This window comes from Callospermophilus lateralis, chromosome 10 (genome assembly GCF_048772815.1).
Source record: "Callospermophilus lateralis isolate mCalLat2 chromosome 10, mCalLat2.hap1, whole genome shotgun sequence".
Lineage (NCBI taxonomy): Eukaryota > Metazoa > Chordata > Mammalia > Rodentia > Sciuridae > Callospermophilus > Callospermophilus lateralis.
Window position 1 is genome coordinate 59,028,804 of NC_135314.1, and position 27,240 is coordinate 59,056,043.

At 41.1% G+C, this 27,240-nt stretch overlaps 1 protein-coding gene across 6 annotated transcripts; it reads left to right on the forward strand.

The window, feature by feature from the left end:
• Positions 1 to 544: 544 nt before the first annotated feature.
• Positions 545 to 27,240, forward strand: B4galt4 (beta-1,4-galactosyltransferase 4). Of its 6 annotated transcripts, XM_076868232.2 has the most exons (9): positions 545 to 783; positions 1,409 to 1,433; positions 6,526 to 6,594; positions 8,417 to 8,812; positions 14,004 to 14,236; positions 16,478 to 16,665; positions 21,665 to 21,787; positions 23,741 to 23,845; positions 26,385 to 27,240. In XM_076868232.2, exons 4-9 carry the CDS (start codon positions 8,563 to 8,565, stop codon positions 26,515 to 26,517), a joined length of 1,032 nt encoding a protein of 343 aa, XP_076724347.1. In that variant the 5' UTR covers positions 545 to 783; positions 1,409 to 1,433; positions 6,526 to 6,594; positions 8,417 to 8,562; the 3' UTR covers positions 26,518 to 27,240. The 6 variants fall into 6 exon arrangements, with proteins under 6 accessions (XP_076724347.1, XP_076724346.1, XP_076724349.1 ...); XM_076868231.2 differs by lacking the exon at positions 1,409 to 1,433; XM_076868235.2 differs by lacking the exons at positions 545 to 783; positions 1,409 to 1,433 and adding an exon at positions 3,922 to 5,026.

The window sequence follows — 27,240 nt, forward strand, 5'->3', positions numbered from 1 at the left end:
CTATAATGTTTCATTCAAATCTTTAGTATAAACATAACTCTGTTTTGGTTTTCTATAACAAAAGAAATTAGGATTTAAAAACACATATTCATTTAATATTAATATTCCTACAAAAGGAGAAAAGCCCGGAAATTTGGTAGATTCGCAGGTGAGGGGGCCGAAACCAGTCAGGGTGATAGAAGGCAAGTTTATTAATCTCGAAAGGTCAGTTTCCTACTCTGTAAAGGGGGAAGGTTCCAATCCCCTTCCTTGGGCTTTGTGGACATTTGCGGGAATGCAATTTGGGGAGCCCAGCTCTTACTCCACTATGACACAGGTTCTACGATCACCCAGGGCCGAGATGGACATTTCCCTCCCCTCGCTCTCTCCAGCGCCCTGGTGGGGTCCGCGTGGCCGCGGGTGGAGCGCCAGACCCGCGAAACAGTGGGCAGACCCGCCCCCAAGGTCGAGCGGGCGGGAGGCGGAGCGCGCACTCGGGAGCCGCCTCCCGCGAGGGAGGGCGGTCCCCGGGGCTGGTCCTTGCCACCTCCCCTTTCCCCTGGGCTGTGCTCGCTGTGGCTGCTACATCTGTGAGTACGCGCGGCCTCCGCTGGCTCTGGGGCGCGCCATCCCGGAGAGAAGGGTGTAGAGCAGCGACTGCTGGGTGGCGGACTGGGTCTGTCCCCAGTCTCGGTCTGGGCGGGCGCGCGGCCTGGCTTTGCTGGGGCTGTCCGGCGTCTACCGGAGCAGCGGACCGGACAAGGGGCCTGCGGAGGCCAAGCCTGGCGCGAGGCTGAGGCTCAGGTAACGGCATTCCGCAGCGCACAGCCCCTGCTACGGGCCCGGGAGGGTAGGTGGGATGCTGCCCGGTAGGGAAAGACCCAGGGAGCTGCCCCAGCGGCTCCGCATCGCGATTCCTGGATCGCCGATCAGCACTTCTTGCCCCTGCGGGCGTGTTCACCTGGGAACCCCCTCCTCATCGTTTTCCCGGGGAAACTGATCTCAGCCTGGGGGCCTTCGAGAGGCGCAGAAGTTCTGATCTTTCTCTGGAAGGGTTTGTCACGTGGATTTTAAAGGATTTCAGAGACCTCTGCCCTCAGTCGGGTTCTATTCGGTATCTGTTGATGGGTGCCTCTTGCTGTTCTGTTTTCCTTTAGATAAGTTACGTTGACTCCAGGCTTGGGGGTGGGGTAAGGCCCAGGGGGATGTATGCCAAGGGAAGGCCTTAAGGAGGGTGGGTGTGCGCTCTGTTGCAAAGTGTTCTAGAGTGGGTGAGGGATGAGGACATCAAGGCTTGAGGGCACGGGTGGATCTGGCTGTTTGATGAATGGCAGCTGGAAGAAGGTGGAAATTGGAGAGCTGAGGAGACGTGGTTTTTCTCCTTTAAACATTAATCATTAATCAGCTACTTTTTTTTTTTTTTTTTAAGGAAAAGAACATGATGATACAAGAAGGTCAAGAAATCTTAGATTGGAATGAATAGGATTCAGGGTTCATGTTGAGAAATTGGTATTCAAAAGAGGGCGTGGAGGACTGTTCTGGAACGTGGCCAGAAGTACTGGAATGTCTCCCTAGGGGAAGGGGATAGTGCTTGTTTGGGTATAGTTTTTGAATTTGAGCTTGTAGAGCAGGTTTAGATTTTGTGGACACTGGAAACTCCATAAAGTTGCAGAAACTCTGTGTCCCTGATATATGCATTTTTGAGAGGGGTCTGTAGCTTTGCTCTGATTGAAAACATCTCTTAAAGAGAAATTTTGAACTGCCACTTCTGTAGCCTGAGGGGGAATGAGTAGGGAGGGCAATCAAACCAGCTCTGGGATTATATAAGTATTTAGTATCTACTTTAAGCTGAGCTATTGATATTATGTGCTTTATTCAAAGGTGCCTGCAAATAATTTGAGAACTGATTATTTCTTTGAAGATATGTTATTCAGAATGGGAACATCCAAAACAAGTCAGTTGTTGTTTTCTAGTCTTTTTAAAAAAGCCATTAATGAACAATGGTTTCTCAAAGTTGCCTTCATGTCTCAGACATGAATTGAGTTCCTTTTAAAAATATAGATTTCTTGGCCCCAACTTAGACCTTTGAAAAAAAAAAACAAGTAATAATAAAATAAAAAAAAATCTAGAGCCTAAGAATAAGCATTTCAAGCCAAGACCACAGGGTTCTCTAGTATTGAATTTACTGAAAGCCTTTGAGGTTTTTCTTTGAGATTGGGACTTGTTGGGCCCATTTAGAATAGGTTTTCTTAAAGGTTATATGAATGAATTGCTGTCAAGCTTTTGTAACTAAAAGTCGTGATCCCTCTAATGTGTTATCTTTAAATACATTTTTAAAGAAAAACTATGTAGTCATTTTATCAGAAAAAAAAAATGTTTTTGTCATAAAAACCCTGGTAAATTAGAAGTTACAGAAGAAACAAGTTTCCCTAATTCATAACTGAGAGATGACTTACTAGTGATTCTTTATGGCATTTTTTTATATAGAAGACATGTACCTACATAGATTACAGAATTGGAATTGTACTTTATATACATTTTTATATTCTTTTTCCCCCCACTTAGCATTTTCCCCTATACTTAAGTACTTTCAAATGCCATTTTAATGAAAACATGTATTCTATCATGTGGATATGCTATAATTAATTACATCAGATCCCCATTGTTAATATTCAGATTCTTTTCCATTTCTGGTTATTTTAGCAAGGTCAACCCCTCTGGTTATTTCCCAAATGACAGAATCAAAAGCTATTTCAATGAATTTTATCAATCTCATTTTCACCTGTCTTGGTTTTCTCACATATAGGAAAATTAACATTTCTGAAGGCTCTATTTCCAGGTCCTTTCTCTTATTTCAATAGTTCTCAAACTTTACTGCCTAGGGGATTCACCTGAGGAGCTTGTTAAAATTGCATTTTCCTGAGTCCCAGACCTGGCTATTTGAATACACAGTGGCAGAGGGTCAGAAGGTGGTGAGCAAGACAGAGAGTGCCGTTTATCAGAGATGGGGTCCACTACCCTTTGAAAAGGGTTGGTGTTTGTAAACCAAAGTGAGCTAGTATTGGGGTGAAACTTTTTAATTTAAAATTTTTTCTGAAGATGGAATTTTATATCCATTAATTTTTCTTTCTCTATTTAACTTTATCCTGCCTCCCTCTTTTTTTTTTTTTTTTTTTTTTTAACTATGTCATCTCTTTTAGTAGTTAGGCTGGAATTGTGGTGTGTCCTTAATATATTTCAACTAACATTTCCTAGAAAATCATTCATTATTTATCAAATTGAGCACCTGCTATGTATCATGTTGGTTTGAGGCATGAGGAATACAAAAAACAGTGATTCTCTTTGGAGAATTAAGTTAATATACTCCCTTATATTGACTTGGGATATACTCTGTCTCAGACTTTATTCTCCTTTAACTTTTTATTTTTAACTCATTTTAGATGTACTTAAAAGTTGGGAAAATGACACAGTGTTCACTTAGCTTCCTCTATTATTCTCTATTATTAACCTCTTACATAACCATGGTACATTTATCACTACTGTTAACTAAACAATAGACTTTATTTTAAGTTCAACAGTTTTGCTACAAGTGTCTTTTTTTTTTCTTTTCGTTTTGTTTCCATAGTCCCTTGAGTATCCTACATCACATTTAGTTTTTAATTCTCCTTCATCTCCTCCAATCTGAAATAATTCCTGATTTTTTTCCTTGTCTTTCATAATTTTTCCTTTTTTGAAGAATGCCAGTTAGTTATTTTGTGGAATATTTGTTTGATGTTTTCTTATGCTTGTTATGAAGCCATGTGTTTTGGCATAAATACTACAGAAGTGATATTCTCTGCTTGGTGTGACATATTACCAGTTCACGGGATTAGTAAGTATTGCCACTGGTGATTTTAACCTCAGTCACTTCCTTAAGGTGACATTGTTGGGTTTCTCCACTACAGAGTTACTGCCTTTCCCTTTGTAGTTAATAGCCAAGAGAGATACTTTATGAATAAGCAAATTCTGCTGATCCTCAAAATTTCTTCCTTTAACCTTAGTACACATTGGTGAGTCTTGTCTGCAGTTTGCAATAGTTATTATTGTGATGTTTGCCTAATCATGATTTTTTTTTTCCATTTCCCACTTCCTTATTAACTGAAAGTTTCCTGTAAGGAACAGCTGCTCTTTCTTTCCTGTTCATTTATTTTGTGATAATTTGTATTAGTACTGTCTCATGAATGGTCATTTTATTCTTGGGCTACAATACAGTGCCACCATTATTTTATTGCTTAAATGTTTCTAGTTAGGGCCCTCTGGAGCTCAGTCTTTTGAGTATAGTGACTTGTACATGTAAATAGCTGTCACCATATCTATCCTGTCCACCGCCCAAGGGGTGCATAAGGATCAGGCAGTGATCACTCAGAAGCCTTCTAAGGAGCTATAATTGGGACAGGGAACACCAGAGGCCTAAGGAAGGTAGGACAATGAATGTGCAAATAATCAGCTCCCAGGAATTCTGCAAGGGTAAACGGAGTAGCACTGGTGCCCCAGGGAGTCTCAGGGGAATAGTACCATGTGCCTGGACCATCATGCCCACTCAGACACCCTGTATCTGCAGACTGATGAGATTGATATAGACATTGGAATGCTGGTTTCAGTGCTCTCAGTTGCTGAATGAAGACCACACCCTTTTGCACTGATGCATGAGTTCTTAGTAAATATTTGTGGAGTTGACGCTTGGTGTCCTTCCTGTCTCCTACGGTACCTTCAGTACTTCTCAATATTTTTTCAGTCTTGTTTCATGTATTCCCTGTGCTTTCAAGTGGGAATGGGGCTGTCATAGTTAGAAAACAAATGGATTGATCTGGAAAAGATTGAAGTAAACTGTTAGCACAAAAAACTATGCTCTGCTTCCTTCTCTGTCCTCTTGGTACCTACCCTGTGCTTAAAGACAGCAGGCACTCAGAAAAGACTGCCTGAATTAAGGGAAGGAAAGACAAAAAAATGCAAAAGAAGGATGATTTCCAACTAACTCTAGGGCAGACTTCTAGAGAGGAAAAGGGTGGTGAGTATTGCCCTAAAATAACTTATATTGCCTGAATTTTTTTCTCTGCAGTCATGATTCCCCCTGACATTCGGGACAGTTTTTTTTTTTTTTTTTAATTAGTTGCTCAAAACATTACAATGATCTTGACATATCATATATCATACATTTGATTCAAATGGGGTATGAATTCTTATTTTTCCCACATGTACAAATTGCAGGATCACATTGGTTATACAGCCACGTTTATAGAAAATAGCTCTGGGGCTTGTAGTGAGAGTTCATTTTATGAATAGGGAAACATACTGAGTGGTAACCCCCAGTGGCTTAGCCCATAAGCAGGGGAGGAGGGTGGAGATCTCTCTGGGGAGACAGTGTCTTTGCACCTCTGTTTACTCACAGGAACCAAGGCAATCTCGCTCTTGAACTTCCTTCATGCTGGCTTTTCATACATTTAGTTTCGTGAAGGACACTTAGGCTTATAAAAAGAGGTAGCTGATTATTCTTAACTGGGGTCAGATGTAGTCTCAAGAAGTAGGATCCACAATTGCCCATAATGACTCCTTGCTTTTAGAGTAAGTTCCTTGTTTTTGAACAAATTTCATAGCCTGCAGTTCAGCAATATTAATTTATGATTATTCATAGCTCTTTACTTTTAGGGTAGGTTTAAAATTTTTTTTTTAAACAGTTTTTAGTTCATAGCAAAATTGGGTAAAAGGTGTAGACATTTCTGATACACTCTTTGCCTAGGATAGGTTTTTCAATCTCTAAGCCATGCCTCCCCCTCTACAAAATGAGGGAGCTGTGTTCTTTATGGTCCTTCTTGCTTTTAACATGATAGTAACTGTTATGGTTTGGATGTGGTGTCCCCCAAAAGCTCCTGTGTGAGACAGTGCAGGGTTTGGAGGAGAAATGATTGGGTTATAGCCTTAACCCAGTCAGTGAATTAATCCCTGATGGGATGAACTGAGTGGTAACTGGATGCAGGTGGGGTATGGCTAGAGAAAAATGGTTCATTGGGGGCGTGGCTATGGGATATATATTTTGTATCTGTCCAGTGGAGACCTCTCTCTCTGCTTTCTGGTCATCATGTGAGCTGGTTCCCTCTGCCACACTCTTCTGCCATAATGATCCTGCCTCACCTTGAGCCCCAAGGAATGGAGTCTGTTGTCTATGGATGGGGACCTCCAAAACTGTGAGCCCCTAAATAGACCTTTCCTCCTCTACAGTTGTCTGGTTGGGTCCTTTTATCACAGCAGTGAAAAAGCTGACTAAAACAGTAACAGTATGATCATAAATTCCTTCAACTCAATGATTCTTTCAGGGAACTGTGTCTCCATAAATAGCTCTTAGAAAACCAATGTTCCTGGGGCCAAATTACTCAAGAAGTTTTTATATTAAAAAAAAGAAAACAAAACAAACAAAAAAAAACCAACCCTGTATTTAAGCTTCCTGTGATTAAGTGCATAAGAAGTTGTCTGATTTGTCCCAGGAACCTAATGACTTACTGTCATCTGCAGGGAAGAGAAACCTCTAGGAAGGCATCTGAACAGACTGATCGAAGGAAAGGGACAGGAGGATGTGGAGAGGTAGGGGGAACCACTGCTGGAACTTGCATATTGTATGTATGGGGCCCACCTCGACATCAGGGGAGAATAGAGAAAGTGTCCGTGTGAATTCAGGATGTGGCAGGAGCACGGCCTTTGGAACTGAGCACCTGAGCTCGAGCCCCAGCGTTATCCCTTAATTAGTTTATGTGGTCTTAGGGAAGTTAATTATTCTCTCCAAACCTTTGTTTTCTCATCTATAAAATAAGACAAACTTATATCTCAAGGTTGAATGGAGAATTTATACAAGTGATTTAACCACAGTGTATGATGGTACCAGTAAATGCACAAATCAATGGCTCTTCTCATTAGCTGTTATTGTCTTCACCATTTGCTTCTTGTGATGCCTTCATAGGGCCTAAACACAGGCCATACTTTTTTAATTACTTCCTGAGTAAACATGCTCTTTCAAGGTACATTTATAACATTGTGTTTAGAGAAATGGGTCCCATGAGAACTACCTAATCCCTTCCAAGGGCAGTGCCCCCAGTGATCTCACCAACTCTTGTCTGGTTCTCCTTCTTGAAGGTCCCATTGTCTCTCGAGATTGTCACACTGGGGATTATGTTTCTAACACATGAACCCTGGGGAGCAAACCACATCCAGACCATGGGAATATGTAATACAAATAGTTTTTCTAGATAGATTTCTTTATTTTGATCCCCATGTTACAGGGAAGGAAACTGGGGCTTGGTTAAGTGACTGACCCGAGATTATGTGGCTGATATGTAGTAGAGCTATAGTTTCTGTCTAAATCCAAACCCCTGATCTAAAATACCACATTGTAGTTCTATCTGTTTTTCTTATTGACCTCCTGTGTTGAGACTCCCTTAGGTTTCTTGCCTTAGATGCAACTCTACACTGAGGGTTACACCCTATTCCAGTGTCTCATTGAGAATATAACATTCATTTCCTATTGTTAAGGGCCATGCTTTTCTAGCTCACAAGGCAAAAGAACATTGGTATTTTTCTTTATTTTCTTATTGAGTTTGTATTAGCTTTCTGTTTCTGTGACAAAAGACCTGAGAAAATCAACTTAACAGAAGAAATATTTATTTTGGCTCACAATTTCAGAGGCTGCAGACTATTAGCTGGGCCTGAAGAAAGCTGCTCACCTCATGGCCGCTGGGAAGCAGGGGGTAGCTATGGCAAGGGGAGCGTTATTGAGAGGGGAAGGGGGCTGGGTACAAGATATAGCGTTTTAGGGCATGCCCCCAGTTACCCATCTCCTCCAACCTGACCCCACCTCCCAAGGTTTCTACCATCACCCAATAATGTCATCGAATATGAATCCATTGATCCATTTCATCTACCGATGAAATTAGAGGTTCCATTTATAACATTGTATTTAGAGAAATTCCCAGAGGCCACACCTCTGAACATTGCTACATTGGGGATCAAGCCTTCAACACAGGAGACTTTGGGAGATCTAACAGGGTCCAAATATGTTTCCATACAAGTTTTAACATTTTGTGAACCCAAAAGGCTGTGCCAGGAAGGGGCAGCTAAGGAAGAGAGCCACTTGGGCTGTAATTTAGGCTGTCCCCAGCTCAGAAATGATGCCATTCCCCCTTCTGTCTTTTACCATTTTGTTCTGTATAACATCTGGATGTGCCTTCTCTTCTTGGGTGGCAGCCTAGGCAATAATCCAGTAATGTCTAGATGTTTGAAGCCTTCTATAAACCTCTAAAATCTGATACTATAGTCAAAGTCCATTGGGGATGGGTTTAGTTTGTGCTGAAGTGAATCATTTCAGGATAGGATTTCCATTCAAAGCAACATGTCTTTTGTGATTGCCTTTTAGAGATCATTGGAGCAGAACTAATGGGCAGAAGCAGCCATTGCATCTTTTGTTGTCCTTAGTTTGCAGTCAGATCGGAAAAATTTCACTTGAAGCTTCCTCATCTGGATCAAAGCAGAAAGATACATATCACTCATAAAATTGAAGACATGGGCTTCAACCTGCATTTCCACCTTTCCTACAAGTTACGGTTACTGTTGCTTTTTACCTTATGCCTGACGGTGGTTGGATGGGCCACCAGTAACTACTTTGTGGGTGCTATTCAAGAGATTCCCAAAGCAAAGGATTTCATGGCTAACTTTAAGGCCATAGCTTTGGGGAAGGAAGAAACTCTGACTAATGAAGCCTCCATGAAAAAAGCAGAACTTGACAACTGTCCTTATTTATCTCCAGACCTCAGTAAGTGTTTCCTTTTTTTTTCATTTTTACAAGTACGTTTTTATTTTAGCTCCAAAGGATATATAGAAAAGTATAAAAACAGACGTGTACTTGGTTAAGTTTCACAAAATGAAGATACCTCTGTAACCTGCATATAATTTAAGAAATTGAATCTTTTTTTCTTTCTTGATACTAATGTTACAGGTTTGGGCCTTCCAGGAAATTGAGGCAGTGTGAATACATACCCCGGCCCCAACCCCAATCCTTGCAATCAAATCAGAAAGATTTCAGACATGTCACTCAGAGTAACAGGCATGAGTTTATTGAAGGGATAGGAAAAGGGAAAGGAGACACTTTCAAGGGAGAGAGTGGGTCCTCTCAGAGAGGAGAGGGACAGTGGGCCTCCCCTGCACTCTAGTTTTATTGGGGATCCCTGAGAAGCTTCCTGCCCGGGTCTGCCTCTTGATTTTTGACTGTCAGCAGGATGATATCAGACTTTTAAGTCCTTGCTGCCATGACAACTCTAGGTCACCTTGACCCATACTGATTAGTTCTAATTGGATTCTTAACCATAAATTTTTCTAAGAAAAGGGTCATAAAAATCTCCCCCTTCTGGGTAACTTGGATACCTCTTATCAACATTATTTCAGGCCTGCATTTCTCCTGCAGATACCAGGTAGTTTGCTGAGGAATGTGACATATCCTGTCTACTTAAGCTAGGCAGGGCTGCAGGTTTCTTGGAAAAGAAAGCATGTGGAGGTCAGCAGAGTGGGCCCATTTTATAGAATTATTCCCTTAACCTCATGTTCCCATCAGTTGCACTTATCTGTCCCCTATCACTGGTGAATGAACCCAGGGGTGCTCTGCCACTGACTTACCCCCAGCCCTTTTTACAAATCTTATTTTGTGATAGGACCTTGCTTAATTGTCCAGGCTGGCCTCAAACTTGCAATTCTCCTGCCTCAGCTTCTTGAGTAGTTGGGATTATAGGCATATACTACCACTCCCAGTTGAAGAAATGCAATCTTCTTAGAATTCCAAAAGTTTCCATGCTTCTTTCAGTCACTAAACTTGCTTCAAGATTCTAACACAATTCATGATATTTTTCCGGTTTTTGAACTTTACAAATTGGAGGTGCTACGTTATGTGTACTCTTTTGTGCGTGACTTCTGTTGCTTAACATAATTTTTGTAAGATCTTTTTACATGGGTGTTTGTGGTTATAGTTTGTTCATTCTCACTGATGTGTGGTATTCCATTATGTGAACATACCCGATTTTCTTTTCCGACCACAAAAGTCTCTCAGTTGCATATAATAATACAGTTCGTTGATTTGGGCGGTGGCTGGCTTCATGGGTCTTTCATCCTTCTCCTGAGACCAGTGGGCTAGCCTGGGCATGTTCTTCTCACAGACGGGTAAGTGAAGAAATGCAGGCACACTCGCGCCTCTATGGTGTCACATCTCTTTGACCCAAAAGTTATGGAGCCTAGGAGCAGGAAATAAGTTTTTCAATGTTATCTTTAGTGTTTATTCTTAAATGTCATGTGTGTTTTGATTTCTCTTTGATGTCCTGACTTTCAACTTAAATGCATAGTAAATTGGTTTTAGTGAACACAATAAATTTGAGAGAAAAAAACCTCACTCAGTGATATTTCTCACATATCTTCATCCTACAGACCTTCAAAGTGCTTTGAGTTCTCCAGACACTTCCTCTGAACCTTTACTTGTATTGTGTTCTTTTTTGAGAATGCCTTTCTTCCATCCTTGTCTGCCTGGTAGATTCCTATTTAGCCATCAGAAGTCCAGTGTAGATTTCTCCTGTTCCACAAAGACTTCTGGGACTGTCCTAGCCAGAGCTACTCTTATGTCCCTGAGTGCCCCATTGTGCTTGTGCTTGTTCTGTGGTGAGCCAGCAGGATGTAGTCCCAGTGATCCTTTATATTTCTGCAGTCCAGTTCCCTCCCTGGCCTGTGGTGTGGTTCTGACTCTCTACATATGTTTAAAGAACTCTCTGTGGGGTGGCCTAGGGCTCTTAGGGGCTCATTGTTCTTAGCTGCACATGAGGCTGCAGAGGACCCGTGGGCACCTGTAATCCCAGCAGCTTGGGGGGCTGAGGCAGAGGATCATGAGTTCAAAGCCAGCCTCAGAAACTTGTCGAGGCCCTAAGCAATTTAGTGAGAACCTCTCTCTAAATAAAATATACTTTAAAAAAGGGCTGAGGGCTGGGGTTGTAGCTCAGTGGTTAGAGTGTTTGCCTAGCACCTGTAAGGCCCTGGGTTTGATCCTCAGCACCATATAAAAAACAGATAAGTAAATAAAATAAAGGTATTCTATCCATCTACAACTACAAAAAAAAAAAAAATATGGAAAAATAAATAGATAGGGCTGAGGAAATGGCTCAGTGGTAAAGTGACCCTGGGTTCAATCCCTGGTATTTAAAAAAAAAAAAAAAAAAAAAAGTGGCAGACCCTCTGTCTTAGTCTGTGTGCTTGGGTTGCTGTAACAAAATCCCATGAATTTAATTTTCACAGTTCTGGAGGCTTTTGGGAAGTTCAGTATTAGGGTCTAGCACAGTTGATTCTTGGTGAGGGTGGTCTTCTGATTATGTTCTTGCACAGCCTTTCCTTGGTCTGCAAATGCATGCACACACACACACACACACAAGTGCACACACACTGCACACAGATTGAGATCCAGATTTCCTGTTCTTTTCAGAACGGTATTCATTCCAACAAGGAGGCCTCATTCTCATGACCTCATCTTAACCTAGTTGCCTCTTAGAGGCTTCACCTCCAAATACCATCACATTGGGGATTAAGTCTTCAACACATGAACTTAAGAGGGGAGACAGGTATTCAGTCCCGCCATCTTCATTTCAATTGATTCACAGTTTTGTATTCAGATTGATTTGTTACTTCCCTTTAGTCATGGAAAAACCAATGTGTTGTTATTTTTTTTTAACATGTATTTTTTAGTTGTAGATGGACACAGTGCCTTTATTTTATTAATTAATTTATTTATTTATTTTTGGTGATGGTGCTGGGGATTGAACCAGGGCCTTGTGCATGCTAGGCAAACAAACACTCAACCAACTGAACTATATCCCTAGCCCTATTTATTTACTTATATATGTATATTTTTAATATTTATTTATTTATTTTTTAGAGAGAGAGAGAAAATTTTTTTATTTTTATTTTTTTGGTTTTCGGTGGACACAACATCTTTTTGTTTGTATGTGGTGCTGAGGATTGAACCCGGGCCGCACTCATGCCAGGCGAGCGCGCTACCACTTGAGCCACATCCCCAGCCCCAATATTTATTTTTTAGTGGTAGTTTGGCATAATATCTTTATTTTATTTATTTTTATGTGGTGCTGAAGATTGAACCAGGGCCTTGCACCTGCTAGGCAAGTGCTCTGCCCTTGAGCCACAACCCCAGCCCCCTATTCATTTATCTTTATGTGGTGCTGAGGATCGAGCCCAGGGCCTCATACATGCGAGGCAAGTGCTCTATCACTGAGCCGAGGCCCCAGCCCCCAAAGTGTTATTCTTGATGTATGTTCCATTTACAAATTACACAGACTGAGATATGAAAATGAATTACTAAAATATGAATCTACTCAATGCATTTAAGCAGTAAAGTCTTACATAAAGAAGAGATGAGCATTGACACAAATGGAACAAGTACTGGATTAAGAGGGTGACATAAATAGCAATGTCTTAAAATGGTCCCTTTGCAACCTAGGAAAGGAGAGAACTGAAGAAGATGCTCTGGGGAACTGGTAGGGAAACCGAGAGGGACTAAGTGAAAGTAGATACTGAAAGGTTAGGGTACAACCTCTGTAAGTGGACCTTATCACAGTTCCCTAAGTAGAGAAGGTGAGAAGGTGAGCAAGTGACATCAAGGGACCAGTGACATCAAGCCAGCCACATGAAGCTCTTTTAAGGTGCAAGAACAGAGGCATGGTGAGGTAATGATGGGGTTTATTAACAGGCCACATGGGAAGCCATTTCAGTGGCCACCTCTTCAACCCTGGGCAGCTCAGCAGCTGTGGGCAGCTCCTATAGTGTGTCTCATGTAACTCTGCTGCTTATTATTTACTTTTAGGGTGTGACGACTATTGACTCTTTGTCTCATATACAGACTCTTCAGGAAGGTTCTTGTGGGTCAGAAATTCTTTTGATTGTCTTGAGGCTATTACTTATCTGAGTGCTGTTGGGTAGAACCCTAAGGCACTGTTAGATAGTGGAGCCTGGCCTAACCATCATGGCCAGCCTCAGGGATAGTCGGAGCAGCAAGGCATGGTGACTGAGACATAGGAAGGGCCAATGACTGCTTTGCTCAGAGAGAGATGGTACAACTTTCAAATTTCTTGAGGTTTTACAGTCTGACCAGTATATGTGGATTGTTTTTGTTTTTGTTGTTGTTTTAAAGGTGGCTCTGCAAGTGGACCTTATCACAATTCCCTAAGTAGAACTCTGCCTCCTCTCTTACCAGTCTGTATACGGATCTTGTTAATTCAGGTCAAATGAGGAGAGTCGGCTGCTTCAGCCTGGTATTTGAAAACTGGCACAGAATTGGTTACCATGGATGGCCTTAGGTTTCATCTGGTCAAGTCGTTTCTAGACTCACTGAACAAATGCTATGCTTGATTGGAAACGTCTGCTCTGGTGGCACAGACGGAGGATTGTTGCAGTGTGGCATATACCAGTCACCACTGGGCCCGGAGGAGTAGCTGCTTTCTACTTCTTTCTAGTGCTCTGCCGTCAGGGGGTTTAGGCAAGAAGTGGACAAGAGGCTTTGTCCAGGAGCTTGATTTTGTGTAATGCTCTTAATTTTCAAGAGATTTCACCTTCCTTCTGGAATTTTGAAAAGGAGAAGAAGATAGAGCATATTTGAAGAGTCACTCACTGTAGCTCAACCCTTTGCTCATCACTTGGGTCACCAGCACAGTCTCCATTTCCTACTTTCAGTGGATCATAGAGCAGAATTGATGAGCATTTGTAGCCAGTTTTTATTGTCACGTGATTCTTGTCTCATTCAGTTCTTGACTGAATGAGACTTTAAAATTGTACTAGTATGAGCAAATACTCAGAGAGCTCACTGGGCGCCAGGCAGCAGCCTGAGCTCTTCTCCTGTGTTATCTCATGTAAGCCTTTCGGCACTTTGTGACGCAGCTTCTGTTATGATCTGTGTCCTGTATTTATTGTAGGAGGCCAGAGCAAGCTTATTTTCAAACCAGATCTCACTTTAGAAGAAGTACAGGCTAAAAACCCCAAGGTGCACAGGGGCCGATATCGCCCTGAGGAGTGTAAAGCTCTTCAGCGGGTCGCCATCCTCATTCCCCACCGGAACCGAGAGAAGCACTTGATGTACCTGTTGGAACACCTTCATCCCTTCCTGCAGAGGCAGCAGCTGGAGTATGGCATCTACATCATCCACCAGGTGAGTGGGGTGGTGTGTGTCTGCCCCAGGCCCTGCCCGTGGGCTTCTCCTCCCTCTAAGGGCTTTGGCCATTTGACCCCATCGACTGCCTTGGGTAAACTGTCATCAAACTATTATCAAAGGAGAGTTCTCTAACTTCACATCTTCTTGAAAGCAATAGAGGAAATTCTTATCCCAAGAATTGGAGACCACATTCTGGGATATTTTACTGCTCTAAAATGAACCTCTGGATGAAGCCTGTTGTTGTGAGCTCTTCCTATTTAGCCAACACCTACCCTGAGATTTTCCTGAGGCTTACTGGTCCTTCATGATGTTTCCTTTTGCATTTGTTATATACTACATGATGAGATGCTCGACTTTCCATTATTAAATGTGGCTCTTCAGTGGAGATCTAGACAGAGAACTTTGATAGAGTGCCACATGTAAATAGCCCTCAGGTTCTGTGACTCTTCACATTTTTGTTTTTTACTTTGCCACTATTTATTTTGTCAGACACGTATGTTTAATTTTAAAATTCTTGACTTATTTGGCTTCAAGAAGCATCATTTAGCAGGAAAAACATGTAACTGTGGGCTACTTTTAAAAAGTTTACCTCTGAGATCAGTGGAGTGATTGATTTAAGATGCCTGTTTGATATTAAAATTTCATAAAAGAAAATAAAATATCAGTTTAAACATCCATGTTTATGGTTTTTAGAATCAATCCTGGGCTATCCAAATGATGCTCCTTCAAACCCTTACAAAATCTAAGAATGCATGCAAAATCATTAGCAACTTACTTAATATTGGTTGTAGCTGGTGATATTTGTTTGAGGTAGAACTTTTGATAGCTCAGAGGATTAGCTGTGCACTGTATTCTTTGTGATACAACTGGAGCTCTAGAAGGTTAGTGTGCTTCTTTAGTACATCCATGTACATATTTAAGGAATTTAACCAAACTTTTACAATTGTTTTCTTTAAAAATTATTTTTATTCTTAACATTGTTGGCTAAAACTAATTTATTTAATTCTGAGTTCTTACTCAGGATGGCAGCCTAGAGGTGTGACATTATTTTTATGAATGAAAACACGTTTGATTTGTATAATTGTTTTCAGAAAAATGCTCTGGGAACTTCCAAGAATGGCTTGCACTTATATTGTGATAAACTATTTATCAAATTAGAATATATTTGATCCAATTAGCTGTGAAAAAGTTAATACTGCAAAAAAGTTAATACTGAAATATTAACAGTTAATACAGTTAAACTATATTAAACAGCATTAACTGGTAATATTTCATACCATAGCTTTGGTGATGCTATAAAAGGTCAAACTTTTTACTCAGTGACAAATCTTGACTCTCTTTCTATAAGGCCACTCACCATGAAGATTAGCCTCTGTCATTAGTATTAAAACAGGATTTTCTTATAGTAATTCCAAGAAACTTTTAAATAGATTAGAAATATCTGCAGTAACCTTTTCTGTTTATAAGTCCTGACTTCTTGATCCTTTCTGGCAAGCTATTAGCTAAATCTCTTGGAAACTTAATGTTGATTCCTCATAGTGGGTAAGATTGGGATCAGCCAAGAGTTAGCAGTGAAGCAGTGACTAGGAGCTTTTTATGTTTTTATATCCTTTATCCTTTAATTATTGTGACTAGTTTGTCTGAGGTTTTGTAGTTTTAAATGGAATAAATAAAAATATTTTTGAGAATTTTGAGTTTTTAAAAGTATTTTATTGTAATAAGAACACTTAACACAAGGCTATTCCTTTAATAAATTTTATATGTACAATACATTATTGATTATTTGAATTATTTATATTTTGAAACTATATTAGAGAATTTTCCTTGTGACAAAACACGTAAGATTTACCATGTCAGCCATTTCTTTTCACTTTTATTTATATTTGCCCTCTCATCCATTTTAAGGAGGCTGTTCAGTGGTGTTAGGAATATTCACTATTGTGCAGGCAGCCCATCTCCAGAACTCTTCACTGCTAGACTCAAGCTCTGTGCCACCACGGACAACTTTCCAGAGTGTTTTTAAGCTACAGAATACGAGTATGTGTGAAATATAAAGAAAAACAAAACAAAACAGTGGTCCTTTATTGTCATCACATTTATTCTGTCAGATCTTAATGTCACAGTACAGTTTTGTGTATTAACAAGAAAAATACCAATTCCTGAATTGGGTGGGAGAGGGGGAACAATAGGAAACCTTATTCCAGGAGCTTTTCATGTTTTACTATCCCTTATTTATAGGCTGGAACTAAAAAGTTTAATCGAGCCAAACTCTTGAATGTGGGCTATTTAGAAGCTCTCAAGGAAGAAAACTGGGACTGCTTTATCTTTCATGATGTGGACCTGGTGCCTGAGAATGACTATAACCTTTACATGTGTGAGGATCAGCCCAAGCATCTGGTGGTTGGCAGGAACAGCACTGGGTACAGGTAGGTGGCTCTGTCTGTGGGTTGCTGAGGTTGAGCCTTGCCCCGTGGTAGTTAAGGTTGTGTGGGAACACAGCATCTGACTGTCATAGGAAGGCAAGAAATAGAAAAAAAGGTCCATTTTTCCCTAAAGTACAAAATGGGAATCAGAATAAGGAAAAAAAATCTAATAACAACCTTGACAGAGGATCATAGAGACAAAAGGGACAGTGCAGGAGAGAATATATTATAAGTGCTGCAAATGGTGGCAGCTCACCCCAGTGGGACCTTACAAGCTGTTCCCCATGAGTTTATGTCTTCTGGAAGTTTATCCGTTAATCCCTGACTTCTCCCTTTAGGAGGCAGCAGGATGGTGACCCTTAGGCCAGCTCTGAGGTCTCTTTGTGAGACAGGACATCTCTTTCCAAGCTGCTGCTACTTTCTAGACTTCTGAGGAAAAGTGGGAAAAGGCATATCCACTGAGGATATGTCCTGAGCCCAGGACACCCAGAACAAGTTCCCTTCTCTCAAAGCCACTATGGGAAGATGTAGCGAGGTGCTATCTCTTCATCCCTCCCCAGAAGGGGTGGAGCTGCTTTTCAACTTTATTTTATACCAGCTCCTGTTCAACCCCAACCAGGGGCAACAGTGACCAAGAAAATTTCTCTACAAATGAAACTCTGTGCTTACTTAATTGTATGCACGCTGCTCCAGCCCTGATGGGAGTGAGTGTGAAGTGGAAATGGGATCTCCTGATGCCTCACTCGGTCTTGGCTTCCATGTTGTTTTTCCAGCCTAGCTCTCTTACTTTGGACCACTTAAGAGCAATCTTTAGTAACAGTGACCATAGCTGACCTTGCCTGAGGTACTGCCCAATCCCTGTGTTAGCTAATCCCTGGGATAGAAACAACACCTAGAGTGAGAGCACAGTGTTTTTAAGAACCTAAGGAAGGGTCTTAAGCTTTTCCCAGGACTGTGGCCCATGAAACTGGTAGAATTAATAGGAGCTTCCAGCAGGGTTCCAGACATGCCAGAGAGCATGGTCCAGCATTGGAGGAAATGCCAGTAGTTTGCTAGTATTCTAGAATAAATGACTAGGAGGAGAGGCTTAGTCTGAAAAGAAATTTGAATTTCCTGTGGAAGCAGGGGGGGAGCTGTTGAAACATGGTTACAGCTGAGGAATGACAGGAGGTCGCTCAGTTCAACTGGTCTTTAATGTTTTGGTTGGAGCAAGGCAGGAGGGAAGATACTAGGGAAGAGGTGCCATGTGCCATATGGGGTAGGGGCAGCAGGGCCAGAGTGCAGGGAGAGAACCACAAGATTTTTCTCTTTTGAGGAACTTGATCTTTATTTCTGAATCTTCGTATATAGAAGTTTTGTTTTGCTCTGAAGAAAAGCAGCATGTCATAGCTGGGCCTCCCCCTCACCCCAGAAGCATGTCACCATCTGTTCACTTATTATGTAGAATTAATGTGATATTGCTGCTTAAATACTGAAGATCTTACCCCAGACAATTGCCAGAGATGATAACCTTAAACTTTCCATCACCCAGTTTTTTTCCTGAACAATCACAGGATTGTTTAAGGATAGTTTTTTAGTTAGTCTTTTTATCACTGTGACTAAAACACCTGCAAAGGACAACTTAAAGGAGAAAAAATGTATTTGGGGCTTATAGTTTCAGTTCATAGACAACTGACTCCACTGCTCTGGTTCCAAGGTGAGGCAGCACACCATATGGGAAGGGCCCAGTGGAGGAAAGCTGCTGTGCTCATGGAGGAGCGAGGGAATAGGGTCAGGAAGGAGAGAGCCAGAGAGGAGAGAAGGAGCCACAGGGAATCTGTACCCTTCTAGGGCTTGGCTCTAGAGACCCACCTCCTCTAGCCATGTCCCACCTGCCTAGAGTTACCACCCAGACAGTCCATTCAAACTAGGTTATAGGTCTCACAATTTAATCATTTCACCTTTGAATATTCTTGCATTAACAGGAGCTTTGGGTTGGGATTCTAGATTGTGTTTTTGAATTAAGCTGAACATTAAAGAAGCTGAGTTCTTGAGCAATCCTGCTGGGAATTGAGGTTGACTTATCATGGATTCCATCAGATGCTACATACACAGTCCAGTGTGTGACTTTTGTTTAATTTGCTATTGTACCTGGCCAGACCTTTTTTTTTTTTTTTTTTTTTTAAATAACTGGATATCAGAAAACCTTTGTTTCCTTGTAACTGACAGGTTTTCTTAATGTAAATCAGGTAATTGAATGTGTCCCCCATTTTGGTCTGGATGCAAGAAGCTCTGAGCCAAATCTTAGCCTTCTTTTAGAAAATAAAAATAATTTTATTTGCAGGTCAGAGTTCTGATGTATTTCCTGTGGGTGTGGTGCTGGGCCTCTCATATGCTAGGCAAATTCTCTACCCTGAGCTATATCCTCAGTCCTGTGTTTCTTATCTTAATCTTATATTCTGATTTAGTTTCTTCTCTGGTTCTAGTTTGTCATTTAGATTTTTTTCTTATTGTATCATGTGAAGATGTGAAGTACTTAATTTTTGTGGCGAGGGAGAGGTATGGGAAGCAGTGTAGGAGGGTCACTCCTTCCCCTCTACCTAACCTTTGCTATCCTGGGGAAAATCCCACTGATGCCTGGCAAGACTGGCTGCAGGCAGCCAAGTGTCTGCCCCCTGTTGGGAAGTGTGTGTCACTGCACCACAGAGCTTAAATTACATACTTAACCGTTCTAACAGCCTGGTAAGCATATAGAAGTGGCTTCCCTTACACCCATGCAAAGGGAAGAAGTTAAGGTAACTTGCCCCAAGTGTCACAGAATCTGATCAAGCCAGAAATAAACCCTGGACTAGTCTGTGGCAAATTTTACTGCCAAGTATTCCTTTGGCACCTGCCTGCTATCTATAAGGACTCTACTGTTATTTTATGACTACATTTTCCTCACCCAGGGCCTTTATAGCCCTTTAAAAATACATAAGCCTGTTCTAGCCTCAATTAAATATTTATACTTTTCCATATAAGAAGAAAAGACAAAAGCAAAGATCAATAAACATGGAGACAGTTGCCACTTTAACAGGAAACATCAAAACCAAGAGGTCCTTACCTTTTCTCCCCTGTCGTCTTCTGCTCTTCCCCACTCCACCTAAACTTGTCTCAGGTGGTCCTCAGGCAACTGTGCTTCTCCCTCCTGTGCTTTTCTCATGGAGTTCTGGCCACCAGGACATCTCCCATTTTTTTTCTGTCTGAATCCTTCCAGGCCCCACTTTTCCAACGTAATAGTAACTCTTTCTCAAAACCCTTATCATGCTCACCTCTCTTGCTGGATTATAAACTCTTGGAGGGCTAATGTATCACCATGCTTAACCAACCACCTTGCACATGGTGGATGGTGGTTGTGACAGATTCCTTCCAAAGCATCAATGTCAGTTCTCTCTTGGAGATTGCTTCTTGGTGCCTGGCAGGTTATGCCTGGGTGGTGGTTCTACTAACAGGATCTTGATGAAGCTGCCGGCTTCAAGTAGTTAAGAACCCCTTCTCAGCCAGACAGAGTCTGATAACCATGGCTGTAGTCAATGCTAGTAGGTGTCAATAACAGCCACCTTCTTAGCCCTTTATTTCCTTTTGTTTATTTTAGGTTGCAAAAATGCCATTTCCCAGAATTTTAGGTTGGAGGTATATAGCTAAGTCTGTTTTTATCATGAGCTAAGCAGGGTTCCAGTCTGTATGCAGAACATAGAAACAAACAAGTGAGCTGCAAACTAGCTTTCTGATACCAGACTTTAGATGGCAAGTGTCTGTGTATTTATTGACTTTTTTTTCCCTTTTGGCTTTTCTTCTTATCTGGAAAAACATCAATATTTAATTGATCCTGGAACTTTTGAACTGAAGTGAATTAAAATTAGGAATCCTCCATGTTTTATCTTTTTATTCAGGGATGGCCAAGTTACTGAGCTGCCTTCATTTGCCTCTCTGACTTGTTACGTGTTATACTTAATGGTTATCTTTATTCTCAGTTTTGCTAATGTGTCCACTGATAAGACATGAGTCCTACATGACTGGAAGGTGCTCACTGACTGTTGTCTTCTGGTCTCCTTCCTGGGTTTTCTCTCTTTGCCTTTTACTTGTCAGTATTCCCAATGGTTCTTCAGAGTTCACAGCCCATAGTTCCACCCTTCAAGCTCTTCCCAACACTGCTTTGTCTTTGGGTGATCCTCTGTCTCAAGCACTACCTGCTGCTAGCTTATTTCTAAAGCAAAACTGTAACCACCTGCTCTCTTGTGAGCTTCTACCCTTCTACCTTGCCTACTGGCAGAAGCTCCAGGGCTGTCTCAAATTCAGTTTGTCCAATACATAGTTTTCTCTTTTCCTCTCAAAACCAAATTGTTGTTCTATGTACCCTATTTTCATAAAAGGCAGTTATCTTCTACCTAGTTGCCCAAGCTAGAAACTTTAGGGATGGTAGCAGGGTATGTTGGGTTCTCTAGGAAGCAGACTCTGAGTTGGAGATTTGCAGAGTATGTACATACAGCATGTGGGTACACACTGTCTTTTGCTCTCCACTTGTCCCCTGAAAGAGTAAAAGTAAAATTTATATATATATTTTCCCCCCTAAATCCTGACACTCATTCATGCTGAGCCTGGATGTAACATCAGAATCTTTCTTAACTGAGTTCCCTTAGCAGCCATTACTGTTTGCTGGGTTATTGCATAAGATGAAATCTGTTGTCTAGATCTGATGTTATGGTGCACATTTAGGTATCTCTACAGAGCTCTGTACACAAAGGTATGAATAACTGGTGGGTGGCACTTTGCTTAGTGAGCAGAGGTGAGCACATGTCTAGACAGAGGAATGAAGGCATGATAGGAAGGCCAGGAGGCTGGGCGGTGGACATCAAGAGGGAGTGGGTGGGACCTGAATGTTCCTAGAAGGCCCACCCTGAAATCAAAGACCTCTGAAGCATCTGTGGGAAATAAAAGGGCTTTGTACTAATGTTCTTACCTTTTCTCTTCTCTTTTACTCCAGGTTACGTTACAGTGGATATTTTGGGGGTGTTACTGCCCTAAGCAGACAGCAGTTTTTCAAGGTGAATGGATTCTCTAACAACTACTGGGGATGGGGAGGCGAAGACGATGACCTCAGACTCAGGTGAACAACAGAGAAAGGTCCCCTTCAAGGGGCTCTGCTATCAGTGGTGGCTCTGGAAGTCTGCATTTATGTTTAGTTCCTATAGATGCCAGTCCAGAAGGGCAAGAGGCTGCAGATTTGCACTTAAGGGTTGACAGAGCACCGAGGGAGGGCAGGATAATCCAAGCTCTTTGCCAGGGGCATCTTGGAAGTGAAGGAAGATGGTTTATTTCTGTTTGGGCTGTAGAAATATTGGTGGAGGGCTTTTGAGTCCTCATCAATGGTTGCAACAGTGAATGAGGGATACTACACTGCAGTCTGCAGTATAGAGAAGGGCCTGTTATAAGCCTTGTGCTTTTTCTCAGACCTCAGGGGAGCCTGACACAGTTCTCAGTGTGCAGAGTAGAGAGTATCAATAGCCTCTGAGGAACCCTGCTCTCTGTAGTAGGCAGGAATGTCTTTCCTCTCCTGCGTGCTGCAGGAGCTGCTGATGGACTGGCTTGCAGGATTGATTCCAGGCTGTTGGAATTACTCTCAGATTCCCTCAGACCACTTTCTGTTCTAGGGGGCTCATAGGGAATATGTTCAGGGTGTCTAGTCTCCTCTCTCACCTTGGATTTTGTGGCCTGATGGTTAGAAGTTTCCCTGCCTCCTAGAAATCAGTAATTATTAAAGAGCCTGCAGCCAGTATGTTAGACTTATAATCATGGGACCTTGCTGGCTGACAGGAGACCCCTTCCTTCCTGCTGTTGCCTCTTGGAAAAGAAATTTCTAAGCTGGGGTTCTGAATTAATAGATGTGTGACTACCAGAAATTTTCCATTGCTTTGATATGAAAAAGCTGGAGTCTGTATGCTGGCCTTGTTCCCATGTCTAGGCGGAAGGCCTCTGGTGTGTTTTGGGCAGGGTGGGTAGATTTCCTGACTGATGGCTCTTTGGCCCTACCCATGGGCAAATGTGTGATCATGGCCTATGACCTGGACGGGGGTGCCTGCTAGATTTCAGGGCAAGAGAAGCAAGGGCTAGAGGTAACCAGTACCCATCTTTTCCCCGAAATCCATTTTACTGCCCAGCTGGTTATATACCCTCACTGCCTCTTTTCCTGCTGTTCCTCAGCTTCAAGGTAGAGGGGAGCCCAAAGTTTTGATTTCATTCAATAAGAAAAAAATATCATGGCTTTCAGAATGATTCTCAACTAATGCTGTGCATAAACCAAAATGACTTGAACATAAAACTTGGTTGAGTTTTTGTTTGTTCTGAGACAGGGTCTCACTCTATTGCCCAGGCTGATTTCAAACTCCTGAGCTTATGACCCTGCAGCCCCAGGGTCTATAGACATATGCCACTGTGCCTGGTGCTTCGGGTTGAAAATTATTTACTAATTATTTAGCACTACCTTTTCTTGCTCTTACATGAACATTATAGTTTGCAGCTCATTTTCCGTATGAATTACATTATGTGAGTCTTTCAAATCAACTCCATAGAGAGGCTATCATTTTACAGATTATGAAGCTGAGACCTGGAACAGTGAACTGACTTACTGGGGTTATACATAAAAGGGTCTAGATTTGAACCTAGGTTTGTGGCTTTAACAGTCATTCCTTTCTTGGTTAAAACAAGGTAACACTAATTAGGGATCCTAATAGACTTGATTCTATTCTTCAGGTCCCTATTTATTTAATAAATAGTTTTTGTTTGTTTGTTGTTTTTTAATGATTAACTGTAAATTGACATATATCCTGTGTGCCCAGTAGTAAATGTTCCGTGTCATTATTTCATGGGCTTATTAGATGAGGGTCCACTATTATAAGAAACTCTGAAATATTTTAAGTGTTGTGCCTTTTTTTTTTTTTTTATGCCCAATCAAGCTGTTCATGTGAATTTTCACAGGTGATTTTTTTTTTAAGTGCTCTGTGGTTGATAAATGGGATAGATTTTTTTTTTTTTTTTTAAATCTCCTCTGTTATTTTTCTAGGGTTGAGCTCCATAAAATGAAAATACTACGACCAAAGCCTGAAGTGGGTAAATACACGATGATCTTCCACACTAGAGACCAGGGCAACGAGGTGAATGTGGAACGGTAAGCCCTAGATTCACGTGCCTGGCGACCTGCTGGCCCAGTCCCTGTCAGTAGGACTGTGCTGAATTGAATCAGATAAGCCAGTTAATTTTGTTAAAGGCTTTTTATTAACCAAAATTTCAGACAAAAACAAAAGTCAGGAGAAGAGTACATGGTATTCTCACTTTGACAGTTGTCAATTCATGGCCTCAGCTCGTCCCCCTCTGTTTCCTCCTCCTTTGGGGTTCTTTAGAAACAAATTTACAGGTGTTATAGCCTCTTAGGTGTAAATACTTCATTGTACATTCTCAAAATATAAAGAGTTGTTTTTTAAAGAACTATAAGACCATTATCATACCTAAAATAAAATGAACAGTATTCCTTAGTATCATCAAATGCCAATCTGTTCTCAGATTTCTCTGATTATTTTATAAATACTTAAAAAACAGTTGATTTGTTCAGTTCAATATCTAGACAAGGTCCACATTGAATTTGGATGTTTTTTTTTTTTTTAATCCAGAGGTTCTCTCTCCCCCTCTTCTCCTCCCGCTCCTCCTCCTCCTCCTTCTCTTAATACCTTACAATTTATAATTTATTTGTTTATCATACAAGGTCATTTTTTCCGGTTGAATTTTCTACATTATGGGTTTTGCCAATTGCATTCTGGTGATATAATTTAATATGTTCCTGTGACCTCTGTATATTTTCTTATAAGTGGGGAATTTTTCTAGGTTTCAGGAAACTTGAACTGATTCTGAATATTAGTTTGGGGGAAGAACACTTTATCCATGGTGTTACCTCCTTTTTACGATGGGAGGATTGATCTGTGGGTTCAGGTATCGTCAACCTGGTCCCCTAATTGTGAGATTGCTCATCTGTTTGTCATCTAGTGAGCTTCAGCACCACTGATGCATGTTGCCTAAATGTGTGACTTAATCAGGGGTTGTAACACTTTAATTCTGTTATTCCTTTAATTATTAAATTATTTTTCAGAGAAGGACTTGCCTTCTCCATCTGTTTGAGTATGCTGGAGTACAGTTTTATAGGGAAGGCAGAGTAAAGGGAAAGAACCAAGCATTGATTTATCATTTTTCAGAATAACGAGATGGTTCTCTGGCATCTTTCAGGATGTGATTATTGTTCTTTTTGATAACTCAAGTTGTCTCATCTTTGTCCAGTGTGATCTTCTCCAAGCTGGCTCCTGAATCCTTTTGATAGAATCACAGCAGTCTTTGAGAGTTTTTTGCCCTGGATTCTGGGGAGGTGAAAGATTCTAACCTCATTTTTGTTCTTTCCTGCCCTAGGAATTAGCCCTTTCACCAAAGAATCCTGGCAAATAAGACAATTCCTTTTGTGGCTCTGATTGAGGAGTTTTTATTTCTTTGTTCAGATTTTTTCTCCTAGATTTTGGAATAGTATTAAAGGGCTTCTTGCCCATTTTAAAAATCTGTCATTCTAACAAATGTCACCTAGTGAGCTATTTTGACTTTCCTGTCTTTACAGTCTTTATCTATTGATGTGAATTTTTTTCATTGTAAAAATTAATTATTGAATAGTTACAAAATAATACTTATAAATTATTTGAAAAGTGTGCACATTCTTGATACTTACCCTTGATGTATGCCCATGACCTGTGTGGCCTCCCTAAAACTATGTCGTCCCTCTTCACACCCACCTCTGCCCCAGGTGACACTTCTTTGAATATTTGTGTTCGTGATAATTATTTTGGCTTTGTTTCTTTTCTTTTTTTTTTTTTTGTTGTTGTTTGTTTTTGTTTTCTCTCATGTTCGGGAACAAATGGTTGTTCACTTTTGCATCTTCTTCAACTTTATGTAAATGAAATCACACTGTGTTTCTTCCCCCTTAGTTTCAATCCCTGTCCCTATTATTGCTTTTCACTTTTAAACTCCTAGAGACCTATTATTCCATTCACTGCCCACTCTCCCACATTCCTCAGCTCTTTTGAGCTTCTGTGTACCTTACCCAGGGTGGTTACTCTGCCTGGAGTGTCTTTTCCTTACCTATTTAGTGAATCTCACCTCTTTTAAGCCTGACTGAAATTTTCAGTCTCTACACCCCTTCCCAGATTTCCATTTGAGGTTAGGAGCTCATTCATTCATCCTCCTGTACTCATATCCTTCCTTTTTTGGAGACAGGAAAGCTCTGTACCTTCTCCACCTACAGACACAAAACTTTCCCAACAATGTTGGAGGGTTCAGTGATCCTCTGAAGCTCATCCAAAGACCTTTTAGGAGTGGGTGACCTACATCCTGTTGTATTAGTGGCCTTTGTAAATCCTTTTGTCCTGTAGACTGGGGCTCACTGAGGGCAGCATCTCTTTGGTTCTCAGTGTCCTATGTGGGGTCTGACAAGTGAATACATGGCTATTATTGCTGTCTCCTATTTTGAATGGGAAAGACAAAGTTGTTTTGCAGTAGGAAACCCAACAAGTGCAGTAATTTGTAAGAATACTTTTGCCACATTTTGGGGCAAGGCAAAAAGCAATGGAGACATATGTTAAATTCTTTTTTTAATCATTCACATTTGTTCTTATTTTTAGGATGAAGCTCCTACACCAGGTGTCACGAGTTTGGAGAACAGATGGGTTGTCGAGTTGTTCTTATAAGTTGCTCTCTGTGGAATACAATCCTTTATATATCAACATCACAGTGGATTTCTGGGCTGGTGCATGACCCTGCATCTTTTGGTGACATTTGAAAGAACTGATTATTTGACTGTAATGATTTTGGCCTAGAGACTTTTCTTAGTAGCACATAATAAGAACATGTTGCAGCTAAATATTGGGCTGAATTTTTTCCTTTTTGTATTTTCTTCGCAGAGCTCCTAATGATGTGGAATGTAAAACCACTGTAGCAAGACAGTTTTCTTAGTTGTTTGATCATGAAGGTTAAATATTATAATACAGATACTTGAAGGATTAAGTACAAAAATGTCTCAGAGTATAGTGGAGGCTACCTGAGAACTTTGGTTGAAGATTTATTTAAGCTTAAAGTGTTGTATTATGAGATACAAGGCCATAGGAAATATGATTTCTGATGTCTCAGAGATCTAGAATTGTTCTCATCCAATATAGAAAGGTACGGAGATGTGTTTCTGTTATTCATTTATTCTGCTTGGTCACCTGTGAAGTGGTGGATCCTAGGGGAGAAGAAGGCCACAGAGAAAAGGTGAAGAATCAAGAGGTGGTGAACTTGAGATTGAAGAAGTGGCAGGAGGACATAGTGTCAGATGAACTGGCTGCAACAGCTGTGCTGACCGCCACCAATACTCCACAGTGGATCCCACCCCCCAGATGCACCTTCCAGAAAGAGCCCAGGAGAACACATTATTTACTAGTTTTTAAAGCATTTTTGTAAAATGATTTTGTACATGTAGGGTATGAATTACCAGTTTAT